Genomic DNA, 19,869 nt, shown 5'->3' with positions numbered 1-19,869 from the left:
AATATGTAGCCTGAGTGAGAGATACTTAAAATCTTAATTTTTGCATGCATGAAACATCTGCACATCAACCATGAGATGTAACATCATAAAGAAATGATAGGCCAACATGTGCCTATACTTTATCTTAATGTATGCTGACCTTAAATTTTGCTCTTTCCTCTGTAGTAGAAAAACATATTTCTTGGTATGTAGCCTTTTGATGCATCTTTCTTCTACTTTTCAGAGAAACTGTTGTCACTTCTACCAGAGTATGTTGTTCCTTATACTATCCATCTTCTAGCTCATGACCCAGATTATGTCAAAGTCCAGGACATTGAACAACTCAAGGACATTAAAGAGTAAGACTACTTTTAATAGTGTTATTTCTAGCATTAAAACAATCTAACTTTATTCTAAGTGAAATTTTAATTCATTGTGGTACCCTGATAAACTGTCCAGTGCACATAACGATGGCAGTTATTTCTGTAAAATGTTGTGAGAAATAGTATATATGCTTTTTTAGTGCCCTCTGTTATCTTACAGAGGAACCTTCACCTTCTGCTCATCCTACCTTAATTTTTTTTTCTAAAGAATTTGTTTCCCAGGGTTAGACCAGTTCAAATCCATAATACTAACAAAACCTAGCATAAACCACTTTCTCATATGTGCTTTTTAAAAGAATTTCTTTTGCATTTTTATTCATGAGGAGTACTGCATTTCTCCTTTAGGTGCCTGTGGTTCATACTGGAAATATTGATGGCTAAAAATGAAAACAACAGTCATGCGTTTATCAGAAAAATGGTAGAAAATATCAAACAGACTAAGGATGCTCAAGGACCAGACGATCCAAAAATGAATGAAGTAGGTGATACTTTTTGATTGGAAACTGTATTTCATTCTGGCCTGCTTCTGGAAATGAGTTGCTTTTTTTGTTTACAAACCAATTTTAAAATGTCTTTCAGTAGAATTGTATGTGGGAGATGATACTCTATATACTGTAATGATTATATTTATTGTAGTTTAGATGATAGTTATTTTCCTGTGCTTCAGTAGATCTTGCACATTTGCAGGGGAGTTGTAATAGTTTGCAGTCCTTTTGTTTCTGTCTCAGTAAGATTATTAAATGCTGACTTTAAATATATATAAACTGGAATTTTTACTGTTTAACTCATCCACTACGATGCTTTCTAATATTTGATTTTAAAAGTGCAAGAGTAGGCTTAGTATAGGAAGAAAAATACATGCATTAGATATCTCCAATGTGTATTGTGTAGTGAATGTATCAAACCCTGATCTTGTTTTTGAGGCTTTTGCATCATTGTCACTTTTCTGCTTTTCCCACAGAGATGAGAATTTTTTTTATTTTTTTTTTAGCTTTGTCTCTAAAACCATGGCATACACTATTATTAAGTGTAGAAAGATCATGAAAGCTAGCTCTCTTCAACTGCTGGGCCTACAGTGCTTTTGTCTTTTGCTCCTGTATTTTAGTACTCTTGGATATACTGTTTAAGATGCAGGCTAATGTTAAGTGTTCAAGATGATTGCTTTTAAACTGTGAGTTCTTGTAGTTCTGTGCTCAAAAGATACTGTCTTTTGTCAAGATTCGCAATGAACTTCTAAAGTGTTATTTGTTTGGGTTTTTAAATTTTATTATTTACAGAAACTATACACAGTCTGTGATGTAGCAATGAATATCATTATGTCAAAGAGTACAACATACAGTTTGGAATCCCCTAAAGACCCTGTACTTCCAGCCAGATATTTTACTCAACCTGACAAGGTATACTTTGGCATTTAATTTTTCTTGAGATAAGTCTGTTTAAATCTTTGTTAGTTGTAATTCAGGGTTGGTTTTGGTTTGGTTTTTTTTTCAATAGTTCTTGTAACTTCAGACTTCTCCCTATTATAATGTAGTTGAAAATGTGTGTACGTATATGTTTTCATAAATATTTATATATGCATACAGACACAGATTTCTCCCGCCCCCCAAGGTATTTTTGCTGAAGTTTAACATTTCAAAAGCATAAATGATGTAAAGAAAATTTTTCAGTACTACGTCCAAAATGTATGCATCTTGTTCATTGATTATTGCTGTGATTTCTTTTTTTTTTTTTTTTTTATTCACACACCCCTCCCTCCCAACCCCTTCCTCCTTTCTTTACAGAATTTCAGCAACACCAAAAATTATCTTCCTCCGGAAATGAAGTCTTTTTTCACTCCTGGAAAGGTATGTATGGTGTAGAGGTTTTAGGGGTTTTGGTGTTGTGTTTGCAAATTTGGCTTGGTTTTTGTTGTTTGTTTGTTTTAAAGAAAACTTAGTAAATTAAACACTTCAATTTTAAGAAAATAGATTGTTTCTGCCCAAAGGGTTTATATACCAAAGGTAGGTAAACAGTTAGAGAGAGATAGGTAGAAGGGAAAAACTGCTACTGTCTACGCTGTGTTGTGATAATAGTAGGCAAAGCCTGTTGTCTCTAAAAAGAGAGGCCAAAAAAACCCACCCCATAATACCTGACAAGTTTGTAAAATGGTTCACCTTTTTTTCTGCAGAAGACTAGAATACTGCATATGAAGTGACAGCTATGGAAAACTGTAATATAAATGATTTTTAAAATCACATAAATTAATCTTTGGCAAAGGTGAATACCATTTTACAGTACCTTACAAGGTAACTGTCTGTTCTATGGTTATATTAATTTGTTCTTTATAAGCATGCATTGTATTGAATGGCAACTCCCATTCTTCACTGAAACTAAGCCCAGGTACTCTTTAGAATAAAATTACAATCTAGTAAAGGAAAAGACAAATTCTGGTTTTCATTTGGATTAACATGTCCTGTTCTAGATTACAGGAGAACATTCATTTGCTACCTTGCAAAAGAAATAAAAGCGGAGCATCTCCATTACCCTTAACTTTGCTAATGAAGCATTAGCTGTGAGCTAGTAACTTACTAATAGAGGAGGAATGCAAGTTAGGAAAAAATGCAGATGTACAGGAGCATCTTTGATTAGAAGTTGAAAGCCAACATTTATTGGTTGGAATATATCATCATTGTATTTGTGCATTTGAGTGTTTGAACTTCATGGATTAGAGATTCACTTCTTACTGAAGACAAAAGTTATTAAGAGGAAGTTGTGTCTCTTGCAATTTCTGATCAATAGTCAATATTAAGTTCTCCATGAACTTCTCCAACATGAGTCCTTCCCACGGGCTGCAGTTCTTCATGAACTGCTCCTGTGTGGGTCCTTTTCACGGGCTGCAGTCCTTAAGGCACAGCCTGCTCCAGCACAGGCTTTCCCACAGAGTCCCGGCCATCCTGGGGGGTATCCATCCCCCTGCTCCGGTGTGGGCTCCTCTCTCCCCAGGCTGCAGGTGGGCATCTGCTCCCCCGCTCCCCTCCATGGGCTGCGGGGGCATCCCCTCCTCCTTCCCTGACCTCGGGATCCGCAGAGGGGTTCCTCTCACATCCCAATCCCCCTGCTCTCTGCAGGTTTCCCCTCTTAAATCTGCTCTCCCACAGGTGTTACCACCGTCACTGATGGGCTCGGCCTGGGCCAGAGGCAGGTCCGACTTGGAGCCAGGGAAGCTTCTAGAAGCCTCTCACAGGAGCCGGCCCTGCAGCCCCTTCCCCTGCTACCAAGCCCCCACCACACAAACCCAAAACAGGTGTATTTGACCACCAAAAATGTTCAGTTCTTCCACCATCATGAGAGCAATGTGAAATGAGAGTTGGTCTAGGGAGTCTTATTTTGGGGAATGGAAGACTAGCTTGAGTGGATGTTACTGGGGTTGATAGAAGCAGGGAAGAGGATCTGAGGGCAGCAAGGCTTTGGATGTAGGTCCTGTGGTAAGGGAGGAGCTGTTGGTGCAGGCCCTGTTAGTCCCTCCTTGATAGGAGGTCCAGTCCGGTGTGAATTTGAACATCTCTCTGCTTTTGAGCTCTTTCTGTGTTTGCTTAATTAACATTAAGCTCTAAACTAATAGATGTAAATTCTTAAACTGGATTTTGTTCTCCAAGGTTTATTTTTGGAAAGGTTATGCTGTTTTTCTTGTACTCAGTGCAGAGTGAATCTGGTGTAAGTGTAAAATTTCCTCCGGCTATAAAAGTATAACCAGCACATCCATGGTGCACATCTCTGAAAAAGGAACGCTCAAAGTTGCTATGATGTTGCATGTGATGATGTTGCCTGCTAAACTTCTTTTTAGCTGCCACTAACTTTAGACATAGATAGAATCTAGTATTGAAATAGAAGATGGATCATTCTAGATAATGAGAAACATAGGGAATGGTCTTTAAGTCAACATTTTTGTATGTAGGTGTTTGGCATAAAGGTGTATTCTCTTTAGGAGTAACTGAATGCTTTCAACTCTCTCAAAAGTTAGTAAGAGCTGGAGGTATTTGGCATGTCTGAAAGATAATCCACTTAAATTAATAACCTGAAGCTCACTGGTGTCTGGAAATTCTGGCACCTATTAAAAGCCTAACATTTTTAAACCTGTGCATGAAGTATCAGAATTTTCTCCACAGTATTTGATTTTTTATTTTTTAGATTCTCATTCATTCCCAGTTGAAATTAGTGTGGTTTGCCATTACAGCTAAGCCGGTTTAATGGCTTCTTTGCTGAAAGGGCTGTCCTACTGCTATTTCTGTTTTGCCAGTACAGATGCATATCTGATCTAAATGGTGAGCTGGTTCAGGCGGCTAGATCAGCAGAAAGCAAACTGCATTAAAAAGTGCTGAAGTGGCTTACTGTAAGGTCAGGTGAGCACCCAGTACTACCAGTGAGAAGAGGACAGACTATAGGGGTAGAGAGAAGAATACTGGTTTTGATGGCAGCTAGCTCTTTGATTACACCTTAGTCAGCTTCCTTCTGGTGTCTTTTGTAACTTTCATATGAAAATGTTTATTGCTTTGTGTTAAGGTGTTGATTACAGAAAGTGAAATCTGTGAATTTAAGCATAGTACATGTACATGTTAACAATATCTAAATGTGTAGCTTAAAATAAAGGAAATATATTTTTGGTTTCAGCCCAAAGCAGCCAATGTTCTTGGAGCAGTTAATAAGCCTCTTTCGTCAGCAGGCAAGCAGTCTCAATCCAAATCTTCACGAATGGAAACTGTAAGCAATGCCAGCAGCAGTTCAAATCCAAGCTCTCCAGGAAGGATCAAAGGGAGGTTGGTAGACAACAAAGGAGCTTTGATATTTCAAGTCTTTGTAATGGAAACTTTGAATATTTCTATAATGTTTTCTAAGTGAGAAACAGAATTTTATTGTCTTATTTTGAAGTAAGGTTCTAGTACCACATTGGTGTAACTGAAACCATGAATTTGGCTTTCTGACCCCAGAAATAAATTTACTTCAAAAAAATAAAAAACAAAAACCAAAACAGAATCAAATCACATCCAGAGTTGGCTATAGGAGGGAAGGAGAGCCTTATAAAGGGTGGGTGGGGTTTTTATATATATATATATATATATATACACACACACACACATATAACCATATATATATTAAAAAAACCCCTCCATGTATATACGTATGTACACACATGTGTATATATAGGGGTGTGTGTACATACATACATCTGCAGTTCCTAGGAACCTTGTGGCCTGCTGTAATGTTAACAACACGACAGTGAGGGCTGGTAGGCCATTGTGGTGATCTCACATGACTTCCTCCTCTACAAATTTGTCCTGCACTTCGGACTTTGCAGATAGACTTTTTTGGATTTTAGATTCCTTCTATGATGGAGAGTGGAATGTATTGTAATGCTACATAAGTCGTCTTCTAGTTACGTGTCTTTAAAAATTATAGCTTATTTTGTTTCAATTTTTTAGGTTATTCACCAGTTACTGTATCTTCTTATGTTCATTTTTTAATTGAAAGTCACATTATCATTAATTTTTTTCACAGACATTTAGAGATTGCATAGCACCCACTATTAATATTTTCTCATATTACTTCAAGACTCTGAGGAGATGTTATGTTTGGAAATAAGATTTCTCATTTGGTATTTCTGTGACTATTTAATATATAATATTAATTTTCAATGTAGTGCAGTGTTTTACAAGAAGTACTTCTCAATTCCATTGAAGGTCCACAGGAAGGCTTATTTCTTACAAGTCATGCAGGTTCACATGCTGAAATACATTATTGGCCAAAGACAGGTTGGAATCCAGATTCTTCTCTATATCCAGTGAAACGAATCTGAGACCAATACTGTTCTACATCCAATTCATTTAAAAAAATGCTGCACTCACAGCCTAACATATTCTGTCATCTTCACGATCTCCCCAGTTCGCCTGAGTTAAACTGATTAGTGTTTTGAGTGGAGATACCAAAGAAGAAAGTCCTTTAGAAGCGATGGTTATGATTCAGTATGCATGGTATTTCCCATTCAGTCTGACTGAATATACAGAGGCAAGCTCACATCTGTTAAGACTGTGTAAAAACTGAGCTTCCGATTATGTCACTGTTACTGCAGATTTTATACTTGTAGGAGTGAGAATGTCTTTCTCAGTCTATGCAGTGCCTGCTTTTCATTTCAGCACATAGCATATTTCTTTTCATTAAAAAAAACAACTGCACTGTTGTTTAAAAATATTGCTTCTATGTACCCCAGGGCAGATGAAACAAAATTACTTGTGTATTGGCTTTTGTATAGTAGCTTCTATCTGTGGGTCTCAGCGTTTTACTTATGCAGACGGTATTATTGTCCACATTTACATATGTAGAAACTGAAATAAAAATGAAATTGCTGCCCTAAATAACAACAGAAAGCTTGAGGGATGAACTGGCCTCTGAAATCTAAATCTGCTGTTTTATTGCCTAAACCTCACCATAGGAAAGTGTGCGTGGTTTGGCTGGTCTTTCTGTGGGGATCTTTGATTGGTATATGAAAGTGTATGCAAATGTATACAAATGCACGGATCCCTTGAAACTCAGTAAGGCTCTTCTGTTTCAAAAAGCTGCTTATCTTTCCCAGTGAAAAAAGAAAATTCAGCTTGGCTTAATGATTGACACCTTTGTCCTGAGACTTAGATGTTCTGGCTTGTAATATGTGGTGGCTATAGTAGCCAGAGTGAAAGGTTCTTTCTGCCAGATTGTTCATGGTTTAGGAATAGACTTCTTCTGAAGATTGTTGTTCTTAATATTTTTTTTTTTATGATTGTACATTGTATTATAATAATGAGGAGAATAAATGTTTATTCATTCTAGGCTTGACAGTACTGAAATGGACCACAGTGAAAATGAAGAATTCACACTGGCTTCGCCCTTACCAGGGAAGAAAACTGACAAAAGGGACGACTCTGATCTTGTAAGGGTGAGCTGTTTGGTTGCATTGCAAATGTTTCATTTTAAGTCACCAGGACTTTAAAATAAAAATTAATGTGGTTGTACCACATTAATGGTGGTACCACATTTCTTGATATAATTCAAGAAAATATGCTGAAACATGAAACTGAGTTAATGTTGTAAACTACTGGAAATGTTTTTAGAGTTGGATATGAAAATGCAATGAAAAAAAGGTTCAGTTTGTCTGCTTTTCATGTGTACATTATATTACCTTTGCATCCTTCTGACAGCTCCTGTAAGCTTTCAGGATTACCAGTTATGATTTGTAGGATATTGGTAATATTGACAGGGGTAGATACTGCTAGAGCTAGGTTGACGAGAATTAATCCATGATTTGTCTCGTTCTTAGGATTTGTTGATGAAGTGTTTGGGACATTGTTCAAGTTGATAGCTTCCTTGCGCTTCTGTTCCCCAATATACGGTAGAGGTTTTTTTGTATGTGTTCTTGATGTTTACTTGAAATACAGCTTTGGAAGAATTAATTGGATTAGTTTGATAACTATACTGGAGTTTTGGAGGAGCGGTTTAACCTGTCTGAAATTTCAGATTGCCTTCTGAGGTTGTAAAAGTCTGTATCGTATGTGGTGTCTTGCTTGTAGCTAGCAAAGTGCAAATACCTCATTACAGTGATAGATTATAATTCTTGCCTTTTTTTGTACTGTCCCATCACTGGTGCTAAGGCATGTTCTCCTTTTCCAGCCAGATGTGTTTTCCTTTCAACCGCTGTAAGGAATAGCAACTGTTTGTTCTCTGGTTATCTAGAATACCAAGAGAACATCATGATTTGACATTGGATTTAGAAGTGCAAGGAAGAGTTATCTGAATAGCCATAGGGATTCTGTTTTCTTGCGTGCAACTTGTACTGCAGTGAAGGCAGGAAAATGGTTGGTTCTGAAAGCCAGCTATCACAAGTAGAATTTGCAGCATGATTTTAAAGCTGTCTGATTGTGTGTAATCTGGTCTTCAACAGGCTTTTAGGGCAGAGTGAGCTAGCTAACTGATACTTACAGACAAATACAGTTCAGCAGGATGTAAAATAGTCTTAAAGATTAACAAGCATATTGCCTATGCTGTTAGACAAACAAACTGTTCTGTGAGAACAGTGAACACCAAGGGGTAGCAGAATGGTGTCATTGCTATGCCCTTTTGCAGTTTCAGGATCATTCAGGAGAAATTACATGCATCTCTATCTCAGAAGTTTTAGTGAATGACTGCTAACCAAGGCCTCTGAGAGTTGTAGGCCTTTGAAAGTGGTAGCCTTCTCCTTACTAATTCTTACTGATGGATTTATGTATTTCTGTACATCAGTAATGCTTAAGGTTCCTAATGAGGATATAAAAAATTATTTGGACTCTCACTCAGATGTAGTGCTTGAATATGTTAATGAAATTAAACAGACTAAATATTATCTCAAGCAGTATTTACACCTGTATCAGAATACAGAAGAATAAACCACCAAAGAAAAATTATAACTGTATTGTAATTCTAAGAGCAGTTCAAATAATAAGAATTTCACATACCACTAGTAAATTTCTGCTCTCTGTGCCTTAATAACAGTTAGCAGTCTGTAAATTTTGCAGTATTTGGGATATACATGAAAAAGTAATAATACAAACAAGATGAGATTTGTTACAATTGGATTTTCTAGAAAGCATTAGGGATGTCCTATATCTGATGTCACTGCTGCTTCATTTCTTTTGACTGTCTCTGACATGTCTTTATTCTCCCATTAAGTCAGTCTGTTGCATTTTTCTAGGTTGTTTGGGACATAAGCTACTGACTAGTAAAAACGACCTGATTTTTTGCTTGTCTTGAAGTGTAAATAACCATCTTATACCGTGATACTGTGTGGGAAAAGCAGACCGGCTTATAAGAAAACCAGAAAAATAAGAAATCTCTTGTTTAAAAAACAAACAAACCAAAACAACAACAAAACACACAAACAAACAAACAAAACCCCCCACCACTTCTGGTGCTTCCTCTATTGGTGCATTATCAGCTGTAAACCTGGAAAAGTCTGAGAGTCCAAACAGCTGCTAGCATGCAATTCCTGTTTAGCAGCATTAGGGTGAATTGGTAACTGACAAAGCTAAGGGATAAAGCAAATACAGTTCAGTATTTTTAGTACTTTTGAGGGCATTTGTATTTCACTTTGAATATGTAAGCAGGCTGCTTAAGGTCATTGATTCAGATCTCATTGTTGGTTTTTTTGGAGCTGGAGAGCAGATTATAGCAAGCATTAACTGAGAAGCAGAATTTTAGTTGGGGAGCAGAAAGTCCATGTTTTGAAGATGTCACTATTCAGTATATTTGACCAGATTACATCACAGAGTAACACGTTGGTTCTAAGGTTGTGGGACACTTATTAACCTGAGTGTGAAACTCTACTTTGAAACTTGGCTACAACTACTTACCTCGTAAAAGCAGCTGCAATGACAGATGCGCAGAGTCACTGCAAAAGCAAGTAGAACAGGGAATAATGAGGATGTCACTGATCTAGATCAATAGTTTTGTCACTGAAGTTATGAACTGGCAGGAGATGTCATCATTGTTCAAACATTTTCCTTATTTTCTTCTAGTGTAATTTTTTGTCCTTCAATGTCTTCTACTTTTTTTCCTCATGTCCTTTCCAGCTTTTCTTTCTGCTTTTCTTGACCAGGGTTTATGGATAAAGTAAGCTGACTTCTATCTTATGTCACAAGGGAGATGTGAAGGAAAAATCTGGTTTTAACTGGCATAACTGTTGTTACGTAGATTAAATTGCGATGTGGCAAATTCTAATAAATGAATGTTCGTATGTGTTGAAATACAGTAAAGTTAGTTTGAATAAACATTGGTATGAAACTGTGATATACTGTAAGTATTTGGAGTTTTGGACCATGAAATGGTCCAAAATGAAATAGTCGTGATTCCCATGAAATGGTAGGTGGGTAAATACCCATCACCCCACCAGGGGTAGGGGCCAGCTGAAGCGATCCTTCTGGCCCTAATAGCTGTTTATTGAAATCTTTGTACTGTTTGTGGCTCTTTACTGTGCACTTCACAGAACTAGAGCATGTAGAGGTGAAAGCATAGTTTCTGTTCTAAAAGCGTACGATTCAGAAACGGTTCTACCTTTCTTGATATGCTAAAGGGAAGAGATGCCATCCAGAGGGGCCTTGGCAGGCTTGAGGAGCAGGCCCATGTGAACCTCATGAGGTTCAACAAAGGCCAAGTGCAAGGTCCTGCACCTGGCTCAGGGCACTCCTCAGCATCAATACAGGCTGGGGGATGAAGGGGTTGAGAGCAGCCCTGCTGGGAACAGGACACTGGTGGATGAAAAATTGGACCTGAACCAGCAATGTGCACTCGTAGCCCAGAAAGCCCATTGTATCCTGGGCAGCATCAAAAGAAGCATTACCAGCAGGTCAAGGGAGGTGGTTCTGCCCCCTCTACTCCGCTCTAGTGAGACCCTACCTGGAGTACTGCTTCCAGCTCTGGGGTCCCCATTACAAGACAGACATGGAGCTGTTCGAGCAGGTCCAGAAGAGGACCATGAAAATGGCCAGAGGGTTGGAACACCTCTCCTATGAAGAAAGGCTGAGAGAGCTGGGGTTGTTCAGCCTGGAGGAGAGAAGGCTCTGGGGAGACCTTATTGTGGCCTTTCAATATATGAAGGGGGCTTATAAGAAAGACAGAGAAAGACTTTACCAGGGCCTGCAAGTGACAGGACAAGGGGCAATGGTTTTAAACTGAAAGAGGTTAAGTTTAGATAGGACATAATGAAGAAATTTTTTACAGTGAGGACGGTAGGATACTGGCACAGGTTGCCCAGAGAAGGTGTGGATGTACCATCATTGGAGATGTGCAAGGCCAGGTTGGATGGGGCTTTGAGCAACCTGATCTAGTGGAAGATGTCCCTGCCAACAGCACGGTGTTTGGAAGGAGATGATCTTTAAAGGTCTCTTCTGACTCAAACTTTTATATGATTCTTTTAAGGGTTGGGTGGGGTTTTTTTGCTGCACAGAGCAAATGTTGAGTCTTAGTACAGCTCTGACAGCAGTGCTTTGGCAGCTACCACTAATTCCTGTGCTTCCTTCCTTTATGAATTCGGGTTGCCCACTGTCTTCTGTATTAGTGCCTGGCCACTGCCAGTGTGAGAGCCAAGCATAAGCACCCTGAAGCTCACAACAGAAATGAAGCCACAAGTTGACAATTCCCATCCTTTATATCTTTATATTTTTCTATTGATGAAAATGCAGTTACGGATGTTCTAGCCAGTTGTGTTTGACACAGCTGAGGACACAAATGAGGAAGACCTTACACACTTCAGTGTTTTAACAGCTCACCTTTGAAATAATCTTTCTCTCTTCTCTGGCATTTTATATATTTGTATGTGTTTATACTTTTGTAAATGTATTTGAAATGGATATGGTAGACAATCTTGGTAGACAACTTGTGTAACTTGAAGACTCTGTCTTGTTGGGGGAAGTTTCTGTAGCTTTTGCGTAGCTGACGGTTTAATATGGCAGTTTATTTTTTTTTAATTTAAAGATGTAATCTTACCTTTTCAGTCAGAGATGGAGAAGCCTAGAGGAAGGAAGAAAGCAGCTATCACAGATTCAGAAGAGAAACTAAGCATAGATGACCTGAATAAACTGGGTCAAGAGCAGAAACTTAGAGGTAGTCAACGGGGAAGGAAGAGACCTACAGTTGTTTCAGAATCTGATGAAACACAATGGCAAGAGGAAAAACGGCTAAAAGAAGATGTAATAGAAAGTGAGGATGAACAGAACAGTCCACCAAAGAAAGGGAGAAGAGGACGCCCTCCCAAAGCAAATAATGGGGGAACACCAAAGGAAGAACCAGTAGCAAAGTCATCAAAAAGGAGCAAAAAAAAACAACCACCAGCAGCTGCAGCAGAAGAGGAGGAGGAGGAGGAAGAAAGGCAAACTGAAAACATTGAACAAAAACCAAAAGGCAGGCAAAATAGAACACCGAAAAGAACACAGCAGAGGTAAGTCCGTCGTCTTGTAAGCTGCATCTTTTTTATCCTTGGACATTAGTTATAATTTGATACTTTGCAATTTGGGTCTTCCTCAAAACAGAGCAGAACCATCCGAAACTAGTACAGTTGAATCAGCACAGTCTACGCCACAGAAAAGACGAGGAAGGCCATCAAAAACACCACCATCACAGCAAAAAAAAGTGTAAGTGGTGAATATTTTCTGAATTTGTGTTTAGTGAAAATTAAAAATATGCCTCTGTGCCCCCAAACAATCATTGCTGAAAATATTTCAGAATACTTTAATTGACAGTTAAGAAAATAAATTGCCATTGTTATTTCTAAAATGTTTTTCCTAGCTGCTTCTCCTAGAGCATCTCAAACCAGAGCAAGAGGCTACGAGTAAGTTTAATGTGCTCAGGTAGCATATACGTAGCTTTGCTCTTCTAGGAGAAAAGTCAATAAAGCACATGAGGGCCTTGAAGATAGGGCTTTATTAGGATTTCAGGGAGCGAAAAGTGCTCCCATTTGTTTTGGATGGGGAGGAAGAATCAAATTGTTACTGTGGTGATACAGTATTGTGGAGAATTAAGCCTATTCTGATTCTCCTTAAATTAATGTTCACTTACGTTCTAATTTGTGGCTTTCGTATTATCCACTTGAATCATTTCCAAATGAATAAAATGTGCTACAATCTGTGAAGGATAGCAGCTCTTGAAAATTCTGAGGCGTATTAAGCTCCAAAATAAAGGTAAACTCTGTGGCTAGCTTCATTTTCTTGTGCCTGCTATAGGAAACTACAGGTATCTCTACCTTTTCTGTACATGTATATGCAATATATGTAAAGCAGAGGTGTACAAGTGGACAGGACTTATTTTCCCACTGGTATCAAACGGCACCTCATGGAACAGATTTGTAAGATACTTTTCCAGAACCTGGTGATAAATTCCTTAGGGTGCTACTTACACACATCTTTAGTCTGGCATTTGGTATTACTCTGTTTTTCTAGTTTCTGGGCTTAGTTAGCATCACGTTGATCTTCCTCTGGCAGTTTAATGTACCAATTTGCCTGTCCCTGGAGATCTTCTGTACTGGAGATCTTTGCCTGAACAAGCTTGTACCCTCAATTCAAATTCTAGTTTCACACCGGATCACATGTTCTGGCATTTTGCACACACAATATCCTGACCTTTGCAGTGTTCACTTTCCCCACCTCAGGTCAGACCTCTCCCACTCCTTTACTCTGTAACCAGAAATACAGGTCCCAGCACTGTCATGGTTACTACAGAAGTCACTGCTACATGTGCAGTGGAACAAGAGTTGGAAACTGCTACTGCCATGCAGAAGAGAAGACATACCGACAAGTTATTGTTGAGTGATGTGTTATGTGCCATTTGTCAAAGATGCCCTTTAGTAAATACTTAAGTACCTTTTGATTCACTTCTCAGTGAACTCAGTCTGTTTCTTTACCCCATTTTAAATGGAAAGTAAACTGTATCAGTACATGTGATCAGTAACAGGCATAGCTCTTGCTCATGTGCGTGTACGTTGTTCCTGGCATGAGGAGCCCAAGTAAGATGTTTCAGGGTTCAGAGTTGTTGGGTCTATTATAGATTTGATCCAATAAAATACTGTATGTATTTTTTATTTTTTGTGATCAGACCATCCAAATTTTGACTGTCCTTTTTCCAAATCTGCAAGAAAAAGGTGAGACCGCAGTAATTCCTCAGTCTTCAAAGTGCATTGTAGTCAGACCTTTCTCCCTTTTCTACACACATAACTACAGCGGTTTTAACTGAAGGGAGCTGACAGACTGAGCAGCACTGTGTACCACAAGATAGAATATATTTAATCCAAATGCTTAAAGCTTTCTGGGCTCCTTGGGGATGGATTTGGCATAAGAATTTGGGATTTTACTTATGAGGTGATAGTGTATAACTTATTTCTGATAGCTAATTGGGTTACCAATTAGCACGCATGAACTGGCTTATTTTTGTAGTGTGTAAAAAGGTGAACCTAGCTTGTGAATAATTCTTCTGTTTCCTTTTCAATTCTGTTGCTTCTGTCAGTCTTGGAAGGCTTGAGTTGGCCTAATTTGTATCGTTTCTCAAAGGATGTCATGTTGGTTGGTGCTGAAACTCCACTACACTATAATTACTATATGTAATTCAGAGATGTTTTTTGTACAGATTCTAGAGTGGTTCTCAGGTCTGAAAATTCCCACCACCTGTGTGGTTTGATGCTGCAGAGGACAGTTGTTTTAGATCTGTATGCCCCCACTGGGCACTGAAGTGTGTTTGTTGTCTGCTTGGAACAGAGTTTCTGGCTTAATTTTATCCAAAAAGTCACCTAGTTTGGGTGCACCAAGACTGCATTTGCAGTAAGTGGGATAATTCAGTGATTTGACCCTGAACTGTGCTAACGACCCAAACCAAAATGGTAAAGTGGGTGCAGCTGTGTAGTTTTGGATACATATCTAGGTGGCTTTTTCTTTTTAAGGCATGGGGGTACTAGTTCTCATTTTAAGCAAATGGGTGCTTTTTGCTTGTGGTTCAGCTCCCATGACTAACACAGACAATTTAAGGTATTGTTGACTGATTGTTCTTGATTATCCTGATTAAGGTATTGTTATCCTGATTATCCCTAACTCTTAGCATGAGCTAGCTTGGAAGATTTGCATTTAGGTTCATTATAGTGCTAATTTCATAAATAGCAACATGGGTTCTTCTAGGTCTGTAAAAACATAGGTGCAGTTATTCATATTTTGTTGTGTATAAACTCCTATAGAAGTAGAGTACATCTGTTCATGGAATTGAATAGAAGGAGAAAAAAAAAACAAAAAACCCCCAAGTATTCAGTTTCTGGCTGCTTGGCTTTTCCTGTTCATTGGTTACTGTTGTGTCAGCCTTCTTTGGCCCGTATTCTGGCACTGAAGAGAAAAATCTGCCTTGTCTATAGTAGCAAAAATTGTCCAACTTTGTACTCCTAGCCATCTATTCTGGAAGAATTTGGTTTTCAAATGCTGTTGTCCAGCCTCCTAGTTCCACTTCTATTCTGTGTATGGATGAACTAGATAGGTGTATAAGACAGAAGTATTATATAACATGAAATTTTAAGGCTGCTGTTCTCGTGAAGTAGAATGTTTGCTCTCATACGGTTTATACATGTGCAGTCCCTTATACTGTGAAACTGATCTTTATTTTTCTTCTGATTGTAGCCGTGCGGGACGTTCCAAACAAGCAGCCAGTAAAGAGAATGAATCTAGTGAAGAGATGGATGTATTTCAGAGTAGTTCACCTGTCAGTGATGACATTCCCCAGGAAGAAGTAATGGAAGAGGAGGAAGTTTCCACAATCAATGTAAGAGAAATGCCTGAGATTTTCTTTGTGGTGTCCTCTGTGTATTGATGTTCAGAGAATGACTTCTCCTGTTCTTAGAACTTAACCTTCCTCGTTTAAAATGAATGAGGTGGTTGTCAACTGCCACTATTGTGTAGTGGTGCTGCACTGTAGTTTCCCAGAGAAGCTGCATTTCTTAGAAAATGTCAGTTTTTGTCAAGCATTGTAAATTTTCTGTTCTGTATAGCTTTTGTTATCTGTCTGCCTGAGTTGTGTAGTACCTTGTGGGAATTATTTTCCAGGTAACTCATGCCCATTCTTCTCAGCTAGATTATAATAGTGAATAATGTTTCTTTATACAAAACAGGAACACAAAACAAATAGTACTGGAAAATAAGTATGGAATCTTGGAGCAGAATCCTAAACCAATTTCTTCCTCTTACCAGCATATGCAAATACATTAAAATAAGTTTATTTTTTTATTTATTTCATCCGAATACGTTAGTAATGTTAGTAGTAATACTAAAAATATAACTGTGAATGCCTTCACGCTTTTGGACACATCCGATGATTGGAGCATCTGAGTGTATGAAAACTCTGAAAAAGGAAACTGGATTGGTTTTGAATACTTGAAGCACACAGGCTCAGTAACATCAAAGAAAGTTATGTCCTGGTCATTGACTGAGACTTGTACCTGTGATTAAATGAGTAATGAATGACACTGTATACACTTACTCAAACATTATTGTGAGACTAAGCATTTTTTCCATTATAAAATGTATTTATTCTTGAATTTTTCAGAATTTTCCTGTAAAAACATTTAAAATACTTCTTCTCCAAACAGGTCCGCCGCAGAACTTCCAAAAGGGAAAGGCGATGAGTGAGCATGTAGTTATCAGCCTTCCAGGTGAAAGCTTTGAAGAATGCTTTTAATATAAAGCTTGAGACTGAATGAAGCTGTTAGTGCACAAATGGGGTTGCTGAAAAAGAGACAAAACCTATTTTACTTTTACTGCCCCTGCATTTGCAGTCCCTAGGTCACAAGCTTTAGCCACACACATGTTGATATCATTAACTGTGGATTTTTGTGAAGTGTAATGTGCGCTGGCTTTGTAGACATACGAACTAAAGAAGAAAACTGTAAATAGTTCTTTTTTTAATGTTTCTGACTTCTAAAGTGCTTGTATAGCTTTTATCTGCGGCTTTAAACTGACAGTACCCCACTGTTTATTGGATCTATGGATTTAAAAAAGAACAGAATTTGTTGAAAATTTATCTCAAGCAATATCTGTCAGTGTTCGTATTTGTACTCTTGTTGACATTTAACTGTGAAAAAAAAAATCAGTTAAACAAATAGTGCCACTTTTTTTGCCACTGTTTGTTGAGAAGAAGAAAAAAAAAAAGGTCTTTGTTTCCTTCATGAATCTAACATAGTGTTTACCTTTAGGCACCTACCTATCATCAGAGGTGCTAAATTACTTTCTTTTGCAGTTGAACAATGTTGGATAGAATAATACAAGAGATGCAAATTGTGAAAGAAGTTGTTTGACTTGTTTTACACCTCAGTATTGATGCCAGACTTTTCTGGACTTCTAGTGGCATTGAAAATTCAAAAAGGATTTAAAATATTTTAATTTTAAAAGTGTGTTATTAAATAATGTACTGAATACCCTACCCATTTTATCTTCCCCTATCAGTTTTTATTAATCTACTGTATCAATAAAATTCTGTAACTGAGTTTTTAATAGTCTAGTATGTTAATGTGTATAGATATTTCCTTCTGAACATGATGTTCACAAAGAGCAAATTATTACTACATTATAATATGAAATCTGATATATAAACATTAGTGAAAATACAGTTCTTATTACAATGTAAAGTTAATCACAAAGAAAAATTTTATTGATGCAGTGTGTCTTTATAAAGCTGTTCTTGAGAGCCAAGTGTTTTGTATTTTATAGTGAAGTTGCATGTTTATGAAAAATGTGCTGAAAATGGGATGTAATGTTTTTTTGGAAACTCGTATCTAGCAGTAGTATATGGTAGGTTGCCTCATGAGAGAACCTTTTATTGAGAGTTTATTGTACCTTTTTGGTTTTTTTGTTTTTGAGCCAAATTTTTTTGGTATGAAGAGCTAAGTTTCTGTTGAATAACCAGCTGTTGATTATTGCAGTCAAGGTATTCAAGATTTGACTGAAGCTCCATTTTTATTTTGTGCTACCATAGAGAGGTTGGGGTTTGGGGGGGGGGGGGGGGGAGTGTTTTTTAGGTATAATCTGCAAAAGGAAAAAAAAAAAAAAAAAAAAAGAAACAAAATACTTAAAGCAGTATCCTGTATGCAGTTTTGCAGTTTACAAACTGTGTCTTTGAACCAAAATGTATAGGTTACTACACTATGCTTAGCCAAGCACATATTGTAATTTCAGGTGCTGTTCTCCCTCTGTTTCCCTACAGTTGACAACATGTGAAAAAAAATTGATTTCTAACTTAAAAAAATTTTATCTCGTTGAATAATGGAGCATTTTCATATAATCCATCAATAAGTTATAGTTGCAAGGTGGCCTGTAAAGATTAGAGGAAAGGATAATACTAAAACATGGATTTACGATTTGCAAATTATAAGACCTTTAGTAAAGAAACCTTTAGATTTTTTTTTTCATTATGCCTTTTTTTTTTTGTTACCAATGGAGAAAAGTATTATAAACAACTGGATTATTCTGCCTCAGCTTGACTTCCCCCCCCTCCAGTATTCAGCTTTTCAACATTTATACCTATCAATATGGGGGAAATGCTGCCTAAAAAGGCAATTACGGTTGATTTGAATTGCCTTTTAAATAGTTGGCACAACGGAACTGGCTTACTTATGCTTCAGCAGTGCAAATGCAAGTTGTTGGCGGTTTTTTTTTAATGGTATAAAATGATTGAAAGCTAGCTTTATATTTTCCTCTTTGACAGAATTGCACTGAAAACATTTATGGAAGATGTACCGTTAAGTCCATTTTATACAAAAATATGAAAAATTGATGCTGAAACTGCTGCAGACTCTTGGGGCTTTATGTGCATAAACATGGTTAGGTTACACTTCATCAAATATTGATGCACATTACTGATCATAATGTTTAATGTAAATTTAAACTATAGTTTTGCAATTTAAATGTTGATTTCTTGGGTTATAATGTGTAATTCATTATTTCTTGAGAAATAGGCACAGCAAATACTTCATTCTTATATTCAAACCTCTTCTAAGTTCATTCTCATCTCATATAAAGAAAATGAATATTTTATGTACTAACATTTTGAGATCTGCGTACAGTAGCAACAGTAGAGTATAATTATGTATAAAAGATAAATTGCTAACATTCAGTTAGCATGCTCTTCTGCAATGATAATGTTAAGTTTATAAAAATGTACTGTATTACATTAAAAGATCAAATTGAACTCACTGTAACAAGTTCCAGTATGAAATTTTTGCGAGATTACCGAAGTATCTTGCTGTACTTTGCAGCAAATTAAGCTTGTGTTATGTTTCCTTTTCTTGCTGCAGTGCAACAGGAAACTTTCAGTGATCTGTAGTTCATGTGCAAAGTGCAAACAGTGATTGTAATCTTGATACTAGTGTTTAAGAATAATTCACTCTGCTTCCAGAAGCATGGGTTTTTTTACTTGTCATCAACGGAGATAATTCATATTTAGGGCTAGCTAATTCACTAATAGGAAGGAAACATGGAATTGCTTGAAAGTTCTAGTGTGAGTACTCCTATTCCACCTAGGATAATCTAGAATTCTGTATTAACTCTACTTGACTCTGCCAATTGACTTCATTTTCTAGTAAAATTGAACCTTTTTTCAAATACTTTGACATTTGCTGTTTTGACATTTCGATCTATGTGAACAAAAACATTAGAGTTTACAAAAAAGCATTCATATTAAAGACATTTCCACTGAAAAAGAATATGCTCAATTTGTGAGTAACTTGCAAAAAACTTAGACTTGAAGATTAAATACTTCATTCTGGCATAGTATTTGTCACCCAATAGTCTAAAAAAAACCAAAAAAACAAACAAACAAGCAAAAAAACCAAACCAAAACCCACTACCAAACTTCACAAAGATATGTGTGCAGTTTTCTTGCCTTTTTTTTTTTTTTGCATGTGTACGTTTTGACAGATTATCAAAGTCTGCTTTTGTGAACACACACAATAGATTTTGGA

The 19,869-nt window shown here is 37.2% G+C and overlaps 1 protein-coding gene across 3 annotated transcripts in view; it reads left to right on the top strand.

Annotated features, from left to right (window-relative positions):
* Positions 1-19,512, top strand: part of PDS5B (PDS5 cohesin associated factor B) — a 114,243-nt gene extending 94,731 nt beyond the window's left edge. The window contains exons 26-35 of one of the 3 annotated variants that reach the window (XM_069808030.1): positions 224-338; positions 708-840; positions 1,640-1,759; positions 2,144-2,206; positions 5,010-5,155; positions 7,200-7,299; positions 11,891-12,333; positions 12,425-12,526; positions 15,539-15,680; positions 16,504-19,512. In XM_069808030.1, coding sequence (XP_069664131.1) covers positions 224-338; positions 708-840; positions 1,640-1,759; positions 2,144-2,206; positions 5,010-5,155; positions 7,200-7,299; positions 11,891-12,333; positions 12,425-12,526; positions 15,539-15,680; positions 16,504-16,539 — 1,400 coding nt within the window. In that variant the 3' untranslated portion in view covers positions 16,540-19,512. Of the gene's footprint in view, positions 1-223; positions 339-707; positions 841-1,639; positions 1,760-2,143; positions 2,207-5,009; positions 5,156-7,199; positions 7,306-11,890; positions 12,334-12,424; positions 12,527-15,538; positions 15,681-16,503 lie in introns of all 3 variants that reach the window. The other 2 variants (XM_069808029.1, XM_069808031.1) reach the window with 2 other exon arrangements.
* Positions 19,513-19,869: the final 357 nt, after the last annotated feature.

Source organism: Haliaeetus albicilla, chromosome 20 (genome assembly GCF_947461875.1).
Source record: "Haliaeetus albicilla chromosome 20, bHalAlb1.1, whole genome shotgun sequence".
Classification (NCBI taxonomy): domain Eukaryota; kingdom Metazoa; phylum Chordata; class Aves; order Accipitriformes; family Accipitridae; genus Haliaeetus; species Haliaeetus albicilla.
Note: the sequence above shows the minus strand (reverse complement) of the source record. Positions and strands in the feature narration are given on the sequence as shown.